The sequence below is a fragment of the Poecile atricapillus genome, chromosome W (assembly GCF_030490865.1).
Source record: "Poecile atricapillus isolate bPoeAtr1 chromosome W, bPoeAtr1.hap1, whole genome shotgun sequence".
Taxonomy (NCBI): Eukaryota; Metazoa; Chordata; class Aves; order Passeriformes; family Paridae; genus Poecile; species Poecile atricapillus.
Genome location: NC_081288.1, coordinates 28,452,129 through 28,466,782, shown reverse-complemented (window position 1 = coordinate 28,466,782; position 14,654 = coordinate 28,452,129). Strand labels below are relative to the sequence as shown.

The following is a 14,654-nucleotide window of genomic DNA, read 5'->3' as shown; positions in this document are numbered from 1 at the left end:
TACAATTCCCGGCAGCCCCCGCGCCGCCGCGCACAGAGAAGATGGCGGCCGCCACGGGGCGTGCGGCGGGAGCGGCGCCGGCGGGATACACGGGTGAGGGGCAGCGCCGGGTACCGGGAGCGGCGCCGGCGGGATACACGGGTGAGGGGCAGCGCCGGGTACCGGGAGCGGCGCCGGCGGGATACACGGGTGAGGGGCAGCGCGGGGTACCGGGAGCGGCGCCGGTAGGATACACGGGTGAGGGGCAGCGCGGGGAACGGGGCCGGGGTGGCAGCGGCGTCTCAGAACGGTGCGTCCCTCGCAGCTCTGGCGGTGAAGTTCGCGGAGCGGCAGCGCTCGCCACACTGCCTGTTGGTGAAGGAGCACCAGGTGCGGGAAGGGGCCGACACTGCGCACCCGCCTCGCCGCACGCTCTTCGTCCTCAACGTGCCCCCGTACTGCGGCCCGGTGAGTGGGGGCGGCTGGGGGCCGAGGACAGGGCCTTGCGGGCCCGGGAGCCGGCGTGCCTCGGGGCTGATACGGGCGGAGGGCCGGGCTAGGGCCCGGGGAGCTGCCCGGAGAGCTCTGCAGGCTGTGTGAGGGAGGCGTCGCTCCTGCTTTACTGTACCGCGTGTTTTCTCTTCGTGTTAAGGACGCTCTGTCTAGGCTGTTCTCTCGCTGCGGGCATGTGCAGTCTGTGGACATGTGTGACAAGCCAGGTCCAGGAGAGAAAAAAGATAAACTGACGTCCAAATTCTTCGATCACAAAACTCCGAAGGTAAAGCTTGCACAGGGGAGAGGAATACTGATGCTTTAGTGGGAAAAGATGGCAGATACTGAATGGTTCTTTTCAGAACATGAGGCAAGGGAAACCGTATGGGACATTGGGTGACGTGATTGCTTACTTAAATTTACGCTGTCTTTTTTTTTTTGCTATCCTACTTCCACTTGTGGCTTGACTTTTTTTTATATTTTTTTAAGTTATTTGTACTGCAGTTGCTTGCTCCATCACCAGTGTCTCTAACATATCTGACTCACCTGGGTGTTTCTTTTCTTCTAGGGTTTTCAAGTAGCATACGTGGTGTTCAGGAAAGCAGCAGCTGTCCAGGCAGCCAAGGCTCTCTCAAAGGAAGGTCCCTTGCTAATATCAACAAAGAGCCACCCTGTGAAAACCGGCATTAGCAGTATGTCAGCTCTAGCTATCTTTCCATGGGCTAATGCCAGGGAAGAACTATACTCGTTGTTTGCTGAATTCTACCGTGCATGTCCCATTTTGTCCTAAGCTGGGGAATGTTCAGTGTTTTGTGTGCTTTTATTATTTACAGGGTAGCAATCTTATTGAACCAGGTATTGAAGTCTGGTCCGGTGACCCTGTGGGAGAGTGGGGACACTTGGAAGGGTCCTTTTTCCTGACATCTTTTCAGTATTGCATAGATTCAGAGATACTGTCTGCATCTTGTCCTCAAAATGGAGACCAGACACATGCAGCAGGCACCGGATGTCTGTCAAGTTGACAGCACTTCACATATAACCCCTGACAGAAGCACAGCCCTGAATGTCGTGCCCCTGGGCTTATAAGGCTAGCCCACTTCTGCCTGGGCAAGTTGCAAACTCTTCCCATTGCGTATTGGTTGTGCTCGCAGCCAAGTTGGTTTGAGCTGTGGTGGTGGGAAGCTGAACATAAATGGGAACAATGTGTCCTTCCCCCGCTCTAGAGTTCACTCTAGAGCTGCCCAAAAGCACCACACTAACCTGCTTCTAACAGCAGCTACTGCTGACTTGTGCCCTCTCTCTCCCAGAGTGGATCGCCAGCTATGAGGCCTCCATCGTGAATCCAAAGGAGCTGAAGGCTGAGGTGGATGCCTACATGCAAGACTACGATAAAAAGACGGCAGAGGTGAGGCCAGGCTAGGGAGGGAACCAAGCTAAGCAGTTTTCTTGGGGCAGAGGGAAAGAAGAGAGATTTCTCAGTGCTCCGGCCATATTGGGAAGGGCTGAGGATCCCTCTCTTTGCCAGAGGTTTTTTACTCCCAGTTGCTGGTGGTTTGGTCTGCAACACCTGACCCTTCCCCTAGGGCTTACAATGGATATCCCCAAATAAATTGGTTTGTGGCTGACATGCAATGTTGTGACTGAGAGTTATGGAGGACTGAGAATGCCTGTAGTCCTGATCCCATGGCTTCCTTTAAATCTCGTGTGGAAGCAGGAGCTGTAACTTTGCCTGTGTTTAAGGGAGGCCTGTGCGGGAGTTGTGCATTAGGCTGTACATCTGCACTGGGCTGCCTCACCCTCCTGACATTACAGGAAGAAGCCAAAGCAGCCAAGGAGGAGGGTGTTCCAGATGAGGAGGGCTGGGTGAAGGTGACCCGGAAGGGCCGGAAGCCTGGCCTGCCCCGGACAGAGGCTGCCAACCTGCGTGTGCTGGAGAAGGAGAAACAGAAAAGGGCCCGCAAAGAGCTGCTCAATTTCTATGCCTGGCAGCACCGCGAGACCAAGAGAGAGCGTGAGTGTGCAAGTCTCCTCCTACCCCTGCCCGTGTCTCTTGTGTCACACTGTGGCCCGAAGAGAGTCCTTCTGCCTTTGGGGGAGGCTACATCCAGCTGCCAGTAAGCAATTGGCTGGCTGGATCTGAACGGCCTCTTGCCACCACCTGTCCTAGCAAGGGCTGATGGAATATTTTGTGGGAGGGTGTGTAGGTTGTGATTTTCCAAGAGGTGCTTATTCAGTCTGCACAAAGGCCGTGATTGAAGGGGGAAACTAGCCGATTCCTCCCCAAGAGGGAGCTGCAGCACCGCCAGAGATGAATGGCTGGAGCCCCAGCTTGGCACTCAGCCGAGGTGTAAAAGGACTCCCTCTGGAAAGTGTGTGTTTGTGGCTGTTGGGACTGAGCCCCTCCGGTGTGTGGAAGTGAAGCTCCCAGTAGAGGGAGGTCTGCTGCTCTCGTGTGACCTGTTCTTTCTTTGTGTTTTAGACATTGCCCAGTTAAGGAAGAAATTTGAGGAGGACAAGCAGAGGATTGCACTGATGCGAGCCCAGCGCAAGTTTCGGCCGTACTAGGTTGTGCTGAGCTGTTCTTCAGGTGCCTGTGCTGGGTAGGAGAGATGCCTACTGACTCCATTTGCCAAAGGATTTTGGGGAATTGAGGCAGCTTTGGATTGCCTTTGCCTTTGGATCTGAAATGGGAGATCCCAGCAACTGCTGCTGGAGGAGAGTTCCCTTTATTTGCACCGGTATCCTCCTGCTCTTCTGTCATTCAGCTCCATGGCACCACTTCTCAGGGTGCTCAGGTCAAGGGGCTGAGGCACATTCTGTGACAACCTGTATCTCCCTGCCACCCAAAAACACACCTCCTAAAGCTTGGTGAGAACTGGGATTGACCTAGCGCAGCCTCTGCCGGGGCAGGGAACGGCTGAAGAACTGTAAATAAACTGCTGCTACTGTTTTCAGAACATGGGAATGCTTCTCTCTCTCCCCCCTGGTCTCCTGTGGGAAACAGCTTCTTGTGTGCTGGGGTGGTGGTAAAAATTATGGCTTGTAACCTAATGCTCCTTTGCACATTTTATTGAAGGAACAAGGAGGAAAGCAACTTTAGGAAAAAACTAACTTCGACCTGTTGTCACAAGGAAAGATCAGTGGTTTGGTACAGAGCTCTACCCCTTATCTTGGTGATTCCCTCCCTGGCCAAGTATTGTGGTGCCCAGTCATCCAGCTGTGTGCATGGAGTTTGCAGCTATGTCTAGGCCATGGGAAATTCCTGATACCCAGAACTGTTGCAAGAACAAATGCCACTTTGAGCAACCTGGTTTGGAAAGAGAAACTAGACTCTCCACGCCCTGTTTCCACTTAACCTGTCCCCAGCCCACAGAAGGCAGGTAAGGATGGCAGCAGGCATGTTTAGGTGTGGGGCAGTGCTTTTGTACTGCTCCTGTAGCATTTGTGCACCTCTGGAAGTAAGTGGTAACTCTGTGAACAAAGTAACCCACCCAGCCCCAGGCTTTTAAACTTTTATTTTACTACCTACAACGTCGTTAGAGATGTGACCGTGAATGTAAGGCGGAAGTGGTGGTAAATTCCAGAGAGTTGAGATAAAATGGATTTACCCTCTCCTAAAAAACCAACTGCACATACAGTTTGCATTGCTTGCAGAGATGACAGGCCTGGCTGCTTCAGTGAGCTGTTTGCATCAATGTAACTGGGAGGCAGATCCTTGGTATGGCTTACCTAAGGCACACAGTGTGTAAAAATTGCTGCCTCCCAAGATGCATTTTAGCTGCTTGGGTGAATGGCCTGAAAGGAGGTTTGTTCTTCTGTAGTGTCAAGAAGACAGACTTAACATTAGAACATTAACCTTTATTTAGGACAGAAATCATCTCTGCCAACTTTTCCATAATTTGTAGTTCTCCCAGCTGCTTCAGCTAGAGGATTAGGGACATTCTCTAGTGTTCATTAAAATGGCCTTCTCTGCACAGGTGAGCTCTTATTAAAGCTGATTCTTAAAAAAAAAGTAGCTCTCACAGTGGAACAGAGACACTGAGGCCCTCTGAGCTCATGCATCTATGGAAGTAAGAAGAGAAGCAGAACACTTTCCTTGTTTTTCAGCAGGTTAAATCCTAGGAGCAGCCTGTCTGCACCATCCACAGGGAGGAGGCAAGATGAGTCACCTCTCTTGCAGTGCCAAAGCTGCTGCTGCTGTCACAGAGGATGCCTCTGCCTGTGTTTGCTCCATTTCAGGGTGCAAGTTTGGAGTAAGCCAAGGGGAAGGCCACTCCGGGCCTCTATCCCTGTACTCACAGAGCTGGAAGTAGAGCAAGGATTCCTTCTCCCTTTGGCAAATGAGGTACTTTGCTCTGCTCTCCTTCAGAGAACCCCTGTCAGACCTGCTTCCACCCTGCAGTGAGCTAAGCATAGGAAAGATTATCACAATCTGATGTTGGATCCGAGGTAGGAATGATGATAAATCTGGAGCTTGCTTGTTAGCTCCCAGTTCTCCTGGACTGCTGCAGTTGTGAGGGCTTCCTAAAGTCTGGCCCTGGTGTTATGTGATGTCAGGAAGTTGCTGATGATCCCAGATACCATCTTGGGCTCGTTCAGGTGCACAAAATGACTCCCAGGCACTTCTGCTAACTGGATGTGCTGGAGGGAAAGGACACAAGATGTGGACCAGGAAAGTGTTCCCTCAGGCACACACTGCTTGCTTTATGACACTCGTGGGAAGGGACAGGGCAAGTGAGGCAGGATAGAGATGGGAGAACCAGGGAAGAGCTGGGTCCAGAGGGCAGTACTTACTTGGGACTTAGGCAGCAAGGACAAAGTTGTCTTCCTCCCCCCATTTCACCCCTCTCCACCCCATGTGAGGGCTGTGCTGTTCAAGACAAATCACCTAGTGGATGGTGTCCACCAAGGTCAGCTTCTTCCCAGCTGCTGTTCCCAGGCTGGTGGCAAATCAAGATGCAAGGATGAAGTTTGCTCTCACCTCTTTGAGGGCAGACTCAAATGCCTCCTGCAGAGCTTTCACAAAGTGATTTCTGCTGGGTAGGTTGTGTGGTACCAAGAGTCCATCTTGTGATCTGAAAAACAACAGTGAGGCTCAGTACAGCACCCAGTGTGCCTCCATTTGTCTTCGTGGCTGTCCTGGGCAGAAGTGGTGTCCACAAGACAGTAGGGTGACAGACCCAGCTGCTCTTTCCAGGCTGCTGCTAAAAGGTGGGTGGCAGGGTCATACATGGTAGTCACAATGCACCACACAGCTTGGCTAAGCAGCTGTTTTCTATCAGACTCTGTAAAACCTTGGGTAACTGCCTAGTGCTATCAGAGTGGAGACCGGCTAAATATTGTCCTCCCTGGGCTGGCTCTGTAACTGGTCTGAGAACATCATTCCCTGTCCTGTTCTGCTTAGTGCTCTTTACTTTTTCCTTCCTTAGAGTTTCCATATCTCCCTTCAGTCCCTTCTGCTTCTCTTTGCTGCTTATTTAACCAGGTTGTGTCCTGCTCAGAGAGGGAGCTACCAGGGCAGTTGCCCTGAAGTCAGCATTAGATCTCCCGCAGAGCTGATGATGCCGTCTCCTACTGTGCTGGTGATGGGACAAGAGGACATCCCAGGCTCAAAGGCATGTCTATGGCCCAGAGGACTTGACCTCATCACAATGTTACATTTCTGGACAAGCAGGAATAACCTGAACCTCTTATGATACTAAAACAGGTCAGGGAAGCCAAAACTGCACCTCTTTTCTCAACTGCTAGCACTTCCTCTTGTTTTCTAGACAATCTTTTAACAGCACCCCACTGGCCAAGGTAGCCAAGAGCCCTGCACACCTTGCCCTCCAAGGAGGTGGGAAAAGGCAGAGGACAACTCACAGAACAAACTGTGAACCCAGACAGCTTAATAGCTTGTGGGACTCTGTGCAAGCCACTGGCCATGTCCCCAAAGCTGCTTGCTCCAGGTGCCACACAAAAGAGCTTGCAGGAGCTCAGTCAGACCACGGGCTTCAAGAGCAGTTGGAGGAGATGGAGGCTGCTGTAGTTTCACCTGTTTGCTCAGGCAAGAGGTTTTTGGGCCTGGAGAAGGGGGCAGGCTGGGTTGCTGACTGGAGTAGTCAGGTCAGGAGGATAGCAAGTATGGGTGGTGCTGTGGAGGGTCATGTAGTTGCCAGGATGGTCCCTTGCTGTAGTGCCAAGGAATGTGAAGTTGTGAGGTGGGATTGTGAAGCATAGGGAAGATGGGGCAGGACTGTATCCTCAGTCAGCCTTGCACCAGGGAGTCCCAGCATGAAAGCAGAGTGCCAGGCTGGGAGGATGTTCCAGTTGCTCTCTGCCTTCTCCAGGAGCCTGCCCAACTCAGGGCAGTGGTGAGGAACTGGCAAATACTTCTCACATTTGAAGCTGTACTGTTACCCTAGCTGGCCAAAAGTCTGGATGACTGGTGCAGAGGAAGGGGTAGTGGAGGACTCCTTCCTAGCCTTCATTCCTTCCACTGAGAGACATCAAGGGTTGGTGTGGTTTGTGCCTCACTCACATGATGATGAGAACACGGTCCTGGATCTTCTGCAGGAGCTTCACACACTGCTCCACTGTGAAGAACTCTCGACTCTGCTGCAGGTGCAAAGAGAGGGAAAGTTTCAAAGGTCAGGGACAGCAGCTGGGGGCAGGGGCCTCCCCAAGCCCTCCTGCACAAGTGGTTCTGAAGGTAGAAGTAGCTGGCCCTGAAGCTTCCATGCTGGGACATGACAAGCATCCAGGCTGCACAAAGAAGTAGCTGGCTCTGCAAAGGCTCCTTCTGTCCAGCTGTGTTTCAGGGCTGCCAACAACATTGCCTGCTGAGCTGCAGCACATATGGGAATGATCTCATGGAGAAAAGCTTTAAAAATCCTTTTACTAAAAAGGAGAGAGTACATTACCCTGGTTTCCATATCCTGACAGTAGCACAGGTAGAGGAGGCCCTAGTTGCTCAAAAGTGGCACAAAACTATCAAAATACCAAACCTAAGGACTTTGCTCCACTCCCCTTCTTATTCAGGTCACCTGACAAAGAAGCTGACAGAAAGCACCCATCCATCTGTTGCCTGAAGAGTTATAACAGCAGGAAAATGTGGCAAGGAGGCCCTGGGGCAGAGGAACTTCTAAAAAAACAAATGGTAACATTTTCCAGTGACTCTGTAAGCTGAATCCATGATCAAGTGCAGACTCTTTCAAAAGCATCATTTAAAGGACACATGGGAATTAAGAAAGCAGAAAGTAAATGGCTGGGTGGAGGCAGGGCCTAGCTCAGTGAGCAGGCATCCTCTATTTGAATGTTCTCTAAGCTCAGGGCTCCAAAGTAGCAAGGGGGCACATCAGAAGAGCAGTGCTCACCGTACGGGCTCTCATGTCTCTGTTATACACCAGGCCTGGAAAGAAAAAACAAAACGTTTTCATGTTTCATAGAAGCAGGAGTTGTTCTGTTTTAATTTGTTTCTGGGGTCTGCCCAAGACTTTTTGAGATGCGAGGAATAGGACTGATTCAGATTTCTCCTTTTTTAAATTTCTTTCGTTTAGCTGTTCTAGGATTTGAACACCAAACCCAGTTGCTGGGAATGGAGAACTATGCCTCCAGACTTAATTGATCCCATTCAGGCTGCATAAATCTGTAGCTAGGGCACCCTGTACCCTGCAGAAGACAATGGCTGTTGGCACCAGTCCCTTCACACACCCAGCAGTGGCCCAGCATCACACAGCCCCTTACCAGCGGGTGTCTCAGTTGCTCCTCGCTGCAGCAGGATTGCCCCACCCTCTGCTGTCAGATGGCTGTTTGCTTCTAAAAGCCTGAGGGAGACATGGCAGAGAGATTGTGATGCTGGAAAAAGGGAGGATGTGAAGCAAAAATGGCATGACAAGGCGACAGTGAGCTCTCAAGTTGCTTCAGAAAGAAGCGGGAAGAAGCATCAGCTTCTGGCAGCAGAAGCAAAAGGTCTTGCTGGGATTCCAGAAGAGGACTTGAAAGGTGAAATACAGGGACAGTTTTCCTTTCTCATTTGTGCAGCTGTAACTCTGTTGAGGTGAGGGCAGGCAGTAAATAAAGAGGATGGATGGGAACCCACCTCTGCAATGCTGCTTCGGGGCTCCGTGCTTTGGGAGTTTGCGGCTTTGCTTCCAGACTCAGTAGTCCGTCAATCACCTTCCGTTTTGATTTCAGCCATTCCTCAGTGTCCTGAAACACAGAGAGGTAGGGAAGAGGAGTAACCCCTTTCTTCTGAATGATTTTCCCCCTTATTGGAGAGTGCAAGAGGGAATTTCACCCTTCCACATCCCTCAGAAGTGGTACCAGGTATGGGTATCTTATTAAAAATGTCAATTTCTGGGAGAAAGGGAACATCAATACTGCTGTAATGAACTTAATAATTTTTTATCCTTGCTATCTTTTCTAACCCTTCCTACCTCACTTCCGAGTTGAGGACAACTCTCCAAAGTTTGGTATTTTTTGTCTCTAACCTATGGCTTCTGTCCCACTACTGCCAACAAAAGCTCCGGTACCTGGTAGCAATGATGGCAAGTTGGGAATGTAGCTTTATGAACTGCCAGGAACAGAAAAAGAAATCCACCAATCTTGTACCCAGGTCATCCAACAAGCTGTTGGCAAAAAGATAACCTCAGCTGGCAGATGACTGGACAGAGGTTCTAGTTTCCTTTGTACAAGGGCTTGGCACAGACAAGCAAATTTCAGTGCTAAGGGACTACAAGATGTGGATCTATACCAAGTGTGCTCCAAGGGCCACCCTAAGGACAGATTTCAGTCTGTGCAACAAGGGACTTGTATGACCTACCAGGAAGTGGTCACATCAGTGCTTTCTCTGAACAAGTGAGGGAAAGAAAAAAAGCATCTATTTTTGTGTTTTTAAAAAGTGAAGGGAAGGACACATGAGATCTAACCTCTGGAGCTAGAAGAAAGCCAAGACTTTCCAGCAGGATCAGCTTGTCCACCATCTCAGGATAAAGGAAACAGAACTGAGGAGAGATGAAACAATAAGAGAATGAAAAGCCGAGCACTGAGTGATGTCTTTATCCTATGGCATGGGAGAGGGGTCAGGGAAGAGCCTCTCCTCCCCTGAGATCCAGGTTTGTCCCTGCATTCCTATCCCATTTGTTGTTGCAGCTGCAGAAATCACAACCCCATGAAGAAATTATGCTTTACTCACCATTCCTGCCACAGCCCCACCTGCAAAGGAGAAAAGGGTGCTCAGTAATGCACAGAACAGCCCCTGGTAACAGAAATTCACCTTCCCCACAGCAGGAGGTGCCTCAGAAATAAAAATGTGCATTGTATCATGGGACAAAACCCCAGTATAGAGGAGAGCTCTCCCAGCCCGCAACAGGCAGGGAGAGACCAGGGCTGCTGACCTGCTGTATTCCCCAACTTGTGCCATTCCCACATCCCACAAGCAGCAAAGGCCAAGGAGGAGTTACTGTTTAAAATGCCTTGGTGTGCAGGTCCTGTGAGCTGTGACCAGAGCAGCCCTGGGGAGCAAATTCCAAATTGTGGCAAAATCAAATCATACTCCAGGACTTAAAGGGATGGATCCTGGAGTCCAGTTCCCCTCAGCCAGCTTTATAGCCCACCAAATGGGCTGTCTGTTTCCAGGCTTTGTGGGGACCAGGGAGGAAGGCCTGCTGTGAATTCTCCCGTGTAGACCATGCCTTTTTGCCAATCTCTGTTTCCTCCTGTGAGTGGGGGAAATGCTCACAGCAAGAGTTACCACTGTCCATACTACAGGATCTTGAAAACAGGCATTTCAAACACGGGCACAGATTTTTGAAACACTCATGCAGGAACCTCGTACTTGGCATAATATAATAAATATTCCAACCCAGCTCCTAGCAGCATGTCTTGGAAGTTAATTATCTACTGATTTCTATTAATCTCATCGCTTGCAAGGACTGGAGACACTTACCCATACTGTGACCCATCAGGGTGAACCGTCTCCACTGCAAGGCTAAATGGCAACAGAGAAAAGCAGATAGTGCTACGTTAGAAACCAGAGCAGCAACATCTTGCTGCTACTCCACTGACAGGGGCCCTTTCTCCCAGGAGGGCTTTTGCACTGCTACATTCTCTTCTTAATCCAGAAACTAAACAGCTAAGTAGGCCGGTTTTGAAGAAAAAGAGCATTCACCACCTCATTTGAATGTCGTTAAGACATTCAGCTCTCAAGCTCTCTCTGTATGTCAAACAAACTCCAGCAAAGTCCCATTCACTGCCAGACCTGGGACTGGCAAGAAGCAGAAGAGCCTGACTGGGTAGCATCTGGTGGAAGAGAGAAACCTTGACAGAGCATCCTGCTGCAGGGCATTCTGCAAGACGTGTGAGGACACAGAGCCAGGTCTGCTGCACTGAGGGAAGTATGATTCCAAGTGAAAGCTTTCTGCACCATTTAGCACATCAGGCTCTTCAGTCCATTTTTAGGGCACTCTGGGAGGCTTACAGGAAAATACAGCTTTATCAGTTCTGCCCATCTGAAATATACCTCACTGAAAGATGGGAACATCTGAGAGCTTCTAGATGCTCTTTTGTGTACTGAAGGGGGGATGTAAAACCACACATGCCAAGTATACAAATGGACAGTTACATCAGGAGTTATTACAAGACACTTTGACTTTCAGATTTCTCAGTATGATACTAAAGCAAGTAGCAAACTGCCATCAGGGAGAACCAGAAGTTTCCAACTTCGTCCTAACACTGGTGAGGGGGTCACTGACTACTTACAAAAAGCCAGTCTGGCAAAACTATTTAGTTGCATCTCCCACTTTACCACTACTGCTTTTTTTTTAAGTATAGAAACACTACAGAAACACCCAGGGCTTACAGCTTCTTCCTTTCCCAAAACAGTGAGAAAGGGGGATGCTTATTCAGTCACAAAGCACTGGGTAATGTCAAACTGAGAAGCAGAGGGAACTGATTCCTCTCCTGGCAGTAAGTGCTGCTTGTTTGTCGGAAGGAGCAGGACCAATACAGCACCCCCTCGAGGGTTCCTTCAACTACCCACCTGCTGCCACCCGGCGCACATCCGTCACATAATCTAGGAAATGGTAGGGGCAGCCTGCGGGTCGGTGGGATGACAAACCATGGCCAGAAAAATCCATTGCCACATAATAACAACCTGAAAGGGAAAGAGTATCAGATGTGCAGCCTGGCCGTACAACACAAGCCATCTTGATGAGCCAGACCTACCTCTGGGGAGCAATGGAATGAGCTTGTCAAAGGTGTTGGCATTGTCCAACCAGCCATGCAAACACAGCACAGGGTGCCCCTCTGAGGGTCCCCAGGCCTTGGCTGCCACATGTCCCCAGGGCACAGGGAACTTCAGCTCTGAGAACATGCCCAAAACAGGGTGATGTCCTTGGAGAGTCACGTAGTTGGAGCAGGTCCCAGGGGTCTTGTTAATGGTCTAGAGCTCTGAAAAGAGTAATACAGGTCTTTAGTAACTCACCAGTCTCCTGTGGTCTTAATTAGCAGCTTGCTGATTTATAGCTCCCTATTCAACATCCCAAGCTGCCTGTTTGGGGAATCCTCCTCCCAGCACGTACTAGCTATGCTCCTAGGAAGAAATAAGTTTTCCCTATGCAGGAGGAGAAAGCCTTCTCTGTGTCTCTGCAGCAGCTGCAACTCAACCAGAAGGCGCAGGAGACCTGGCAAGAGGGAACCATGTAGAATTCCCCTAGCTAGCTGCAGTCAGCCATGCACCTGTCCTGTACCAAAAAGACAGTTTGGGGAATAACAATGCTGCTTCCAGCATTAGACTGTTACCACCTTGCCCCCTTTTACCTTGGTGCTTCTCTTTCGCACAACTGGCTGGCACATTTGCGAGAGCAGCTGGCTCTGTGCTGCACAGCAGGTCACTGCTGCCACCCGCCTGTGCACCCCTCAGGGCCAGGGGTCTTGGCATGGGATACGGAGCCACACCTACCAGGCACTTGCTCGACCTCAAACCATTTCATCCACCTGGCAATCACAGACCCTTGCTCAAGCGCCAGCTCCTGAGTGAACCCAGCCTCTGGCAACCCTCCAGTGGTGGTTTAAACATCTTCCTTTTATCCCCAAGCCACGGGAAACCTGACTATCCCTATCTCCAAGTCTCTCATGTCATATCCCCTTCCAAGTGACTTATCCTGCGTATCGGCTCCCTTAAATAGCCCTCTAAGACCACACAGCAATTAAATCACTCTACAGCAAGTCCCTCCTGAGCCCATACCTCTCTAGGGAGTGAGGACAGAGGGGGTAGGCTGCTGTCAGGGCCCTGATGGTCCCAATCAGCCAAGCCTGGGGCTCCCCCGAGTGTGTTTAAGCTCGGCCCAGGACCAGCCGCAGCAGGGCTGCCGGAGTGCCGGTCTCCATCAGCAACGCTGTCGCCCCAAGAACCGTGGCCCTGCCTGCTGATCACGGGGCTGTGTCTTATCCCAGCTGCCCTCGCTGGCCCAGATCTTGACAAACAACCGTGGGCTGACTTTCCATGGTGTGACCATGGACCTGCCCTATCCTGAGGGCCTGGGCTCCTGACATAGCCTGATGGGCCTCCCCAGTCACTCCTTCCTGGGCCCAGCGGGGCTCCGGCCCTGGGGTCCCCCGGGCCTGGGGTGAGGCCTCCCCGGGCGGGCAGGAAGCGCCGCTACACCCGGGCCTTCGCCTCGGGGCGCCCTGAAGCGCCTGCTCCCGGTCCTGCTCCCGGCTCCGGGGAAGGGCTGCCCGGGGACCGACCCCCGCCCGACGCAGAGAGCAGCCCCCGGAGCGCCACGGCCGACCCGGCCCCGTCTCCCTTCACCTCCCTCCCGTAGCACCCCGGCACCCTCCTACCGCTCCGTGCGGCCGGGCCGGCTGAGCAGAGGCGGGGGCAGGGCCCGGCAGGGCGGGCCGGGCCGGCTGCACCGCCCCGCTGCCCGCCTCCCTGGGGCGCCCGGCCTCCGCCCCCGCCTCTGTCTGCTTCGGGCTCAGTAAGAAGAACGGGAACTTAACGGTGGCTGTGGGGTCTGGCGCTGCGAACAACCTCCTGGGAGTGATGGGAGTCTCTGAGGGGTCGAAATCAAGGAGGTATGGCTGCATCCTTGACTACCTCTACAAGACACATTACTGGTGATGGAAACTGCCTGTACTGTGGTGACACAGTGTGACATGTTTTAACTGTGACCCAGGAGCTTCATATTGACATCAAACAGGCCCAGTGCTTGACACTAACACTGCACTTCTGTCACTCTTTGATAGAGAGACTCTTCTGAACTCCTAACACTTGCTGAAATCATGTTGCTTCAGGGACAAGAGTCACCCTCCCATACTGTGACCCATCACAGTGAACTGACTCTGCTACAGGGCCACACTGCCACAGATACACAGCAGACAGCACTCCCTTAGCCACTCCACTCCTCTTCTGCGGAAACAAACCCCTCTCAGATGGAGAGGTTTCTATACAGTTTGCCTCATTAATTGCCCAAAAAGGTGATGTCCGCACAGATCAAGTTTCAAGGAAGCCAATACCCGAGTATGGCTGCTTGCTGGTGCCTCTCATTTCGTCCAGCAGTCTGTCTGCTAGGCCTAATGCAGACCACAACCATTCCTCTTCAGTCAAGGACTCTGCGGTCAAAGGAGGCAAAGTCAAATCACACTGTGAGCAGGGGGACCCCTTGCTGGAACAGTTGAAGGAAGCAGAATGAATGTATGTTCTTAGGGAATCATTTTTATATTGGTAACTGAAAGCCCTATGCTCAGTTCAGCACATCAGTCTTCTAAATTACACAATATATTTTCAGAACAGCCTAAAAAGCTTGAAAGAAACCAGTGTAGAAGCTTGGAGTTCTATTTCTCTTGCCTAGCTCTAACTCATCCTGGCAAAATGGGCTTTGCACCACGGCAGTTGAGACGTAACCTTGGGGACCCATCACTGAGAAGAAACAGGAGAGCTGTGTAGCTTGCAGCCTCCTTTCCATGTGAGCCATTAGAAATTAAATCAGAACATGAATTTTTACAGGTTTGCACAGTGTCCAGAGCCTTGCTTTTTCTTAGGCCTCCATACTGGAGGTGCAGGAAAACAGACTACAAGGACTGGGGAACCTTGCAGAAGGAGAGAGGCCACAGTAACTTCTACAGCTTCTCTCTTAAACTGTCAGAGGTGGGTGGCTGATTACAAAAGTCAAAAAGCAAGAGACAGCTTGGCAGAACAG

At 51.3% G+C, this 14,654-nt stretch overlaps 2 protein-coding genes across 7 annotated transcripts; one reads left to right on the top strand and one right to left on the bottom strand.

Moving 5' to 3' along the window:
- Positions 1-3,428, top strand: LOC131591387 (ribosomal RNA-processing protein 7 homolog A-like). Of its 3 annotated transcripts, none has more exons than XM_058862005.1 (7): positions 1-93; positions 305-447; positions 632-757; positions 1,040-1,163; positions 1,779-1,876; positions 2,284-2,482; positions 2,951-3,428. In XM_058862005.1, exons 1-7 carry the CDS (start codon positions 42-44, stop codon positions 3,034-3,036), a joined length of 828 nt encoding a protein of 275 aa, XP_058717988.1. In that variant the 5' UTR covers positions 1-41; the 3' UTR covers positions 3,037-3,428. The 3 variants fall into 3 exon arrangements, with proteins under 3 accessions (XP_058717988.1, XP_058717987.1, XP_058717986.1); XM_058862004.1 differs by having other exon boundaries at positions 27-141; positions 2,951-3,398; XM_058862003.1 differs by having other exon boundaries at positions 27-189; positions 2,951-3,398.
- Positions 3,429-3,561: 133 nt separating this feature from the next.
- On the bottom strand, positions 3,562-13,362 carry LOC131591388 (serine hydrolase-like protein). Of its 4 annotated transcripts, none has more exons than XM_058862008.1 (12): positions 13,297-13,362; positions 11,677-11,901; positions 11,492-11,605; positions 10,400-10,441; positions 9,647-9,666; positions 9,381-9,455; positions 8,552-8,661; positions 8,197-8,276; positions 7,827-7,861; positions 6,992-7,068; positions 5,453-5,546; positions 3,562-5,112 (listed from the first exon to the last, which is right to left on the bottom strand). In XM_058862008.1, exons 2-12 carry the CDS (start codon positions 11,822-11,824, stop codon positions 4,996-4,998), a joined length of 912 nt encoding a protein of 303 aa, XP_058717991.1. In that variant the 5' UTR covers positions 11,825-11,901; positions 13,297-13,362; the 3' UTR covers positions 3,562-4,995. The 4 variants fall into 4 exon arrangements, with proteins under 4 accessions (XP_058717991.1, XP_058717990.1, XP_058717993.1 ...); XM_058862007.1 differs by lacking the exon at positions 13,297-13,362 and adding an exon at positions 12,698-13,276; XM_058862010.1 differs by lacking the exon at positions 13,297-13,362 and adding an exon at positions 12,271-12,623.
- Between the last annotated feature and the right edge of the window lie 1,292 nt (positions 13,363-14,654).

Excerpts from the sequence above, each read along its gene's own strand:
- LOC131591388 (XM_058862008.1), bottom strand. The coding sequence starts at position 11,824 with ATGTTCTCAGAGCTGAAGTTCCCTGTGCCCTGGGGACATGTGGCAGCC. Across the intron at positions 7,862-8,196 it reads AGCAACTGAGACACCCGCTG|GCCTGGTGTATAACAGAGAC; the intron begins GTAAGGGGCTGT and ends TTTTCTTTCCAG. Across the intron at positions 7,069-7,826 it reads GAGACATGAGAGCCCGTACG|CAGAGTCGAGAGTTCTTCAC; the intron begins GTGAGCACTGCT and ends TTGCACCTGCAG.
- LOC131591387 (XM_058862003.1), top strand. The coding sequence starts at position 42 with ATGGCGGCCGCCACGGGGCGTGCGGCGGGAGCGGCGCCGGCGGGATAC. Across the intron at positions 448-631 it reads TGCCCCCGTACTGCGGCCCG|GACGCTCTGTCTAGGCTGTT; the intron begins GTGAGTGGGGGC and ends CTTCGTGTTAAG. Across the intron at positions 758-1,039 it reads TCGATCACAAAACTCCGAAG|GGTTTTCAAGTAGCATACGT; the intron begins GTAAAGCTTGCA and ends CTTTTCTTCTAG.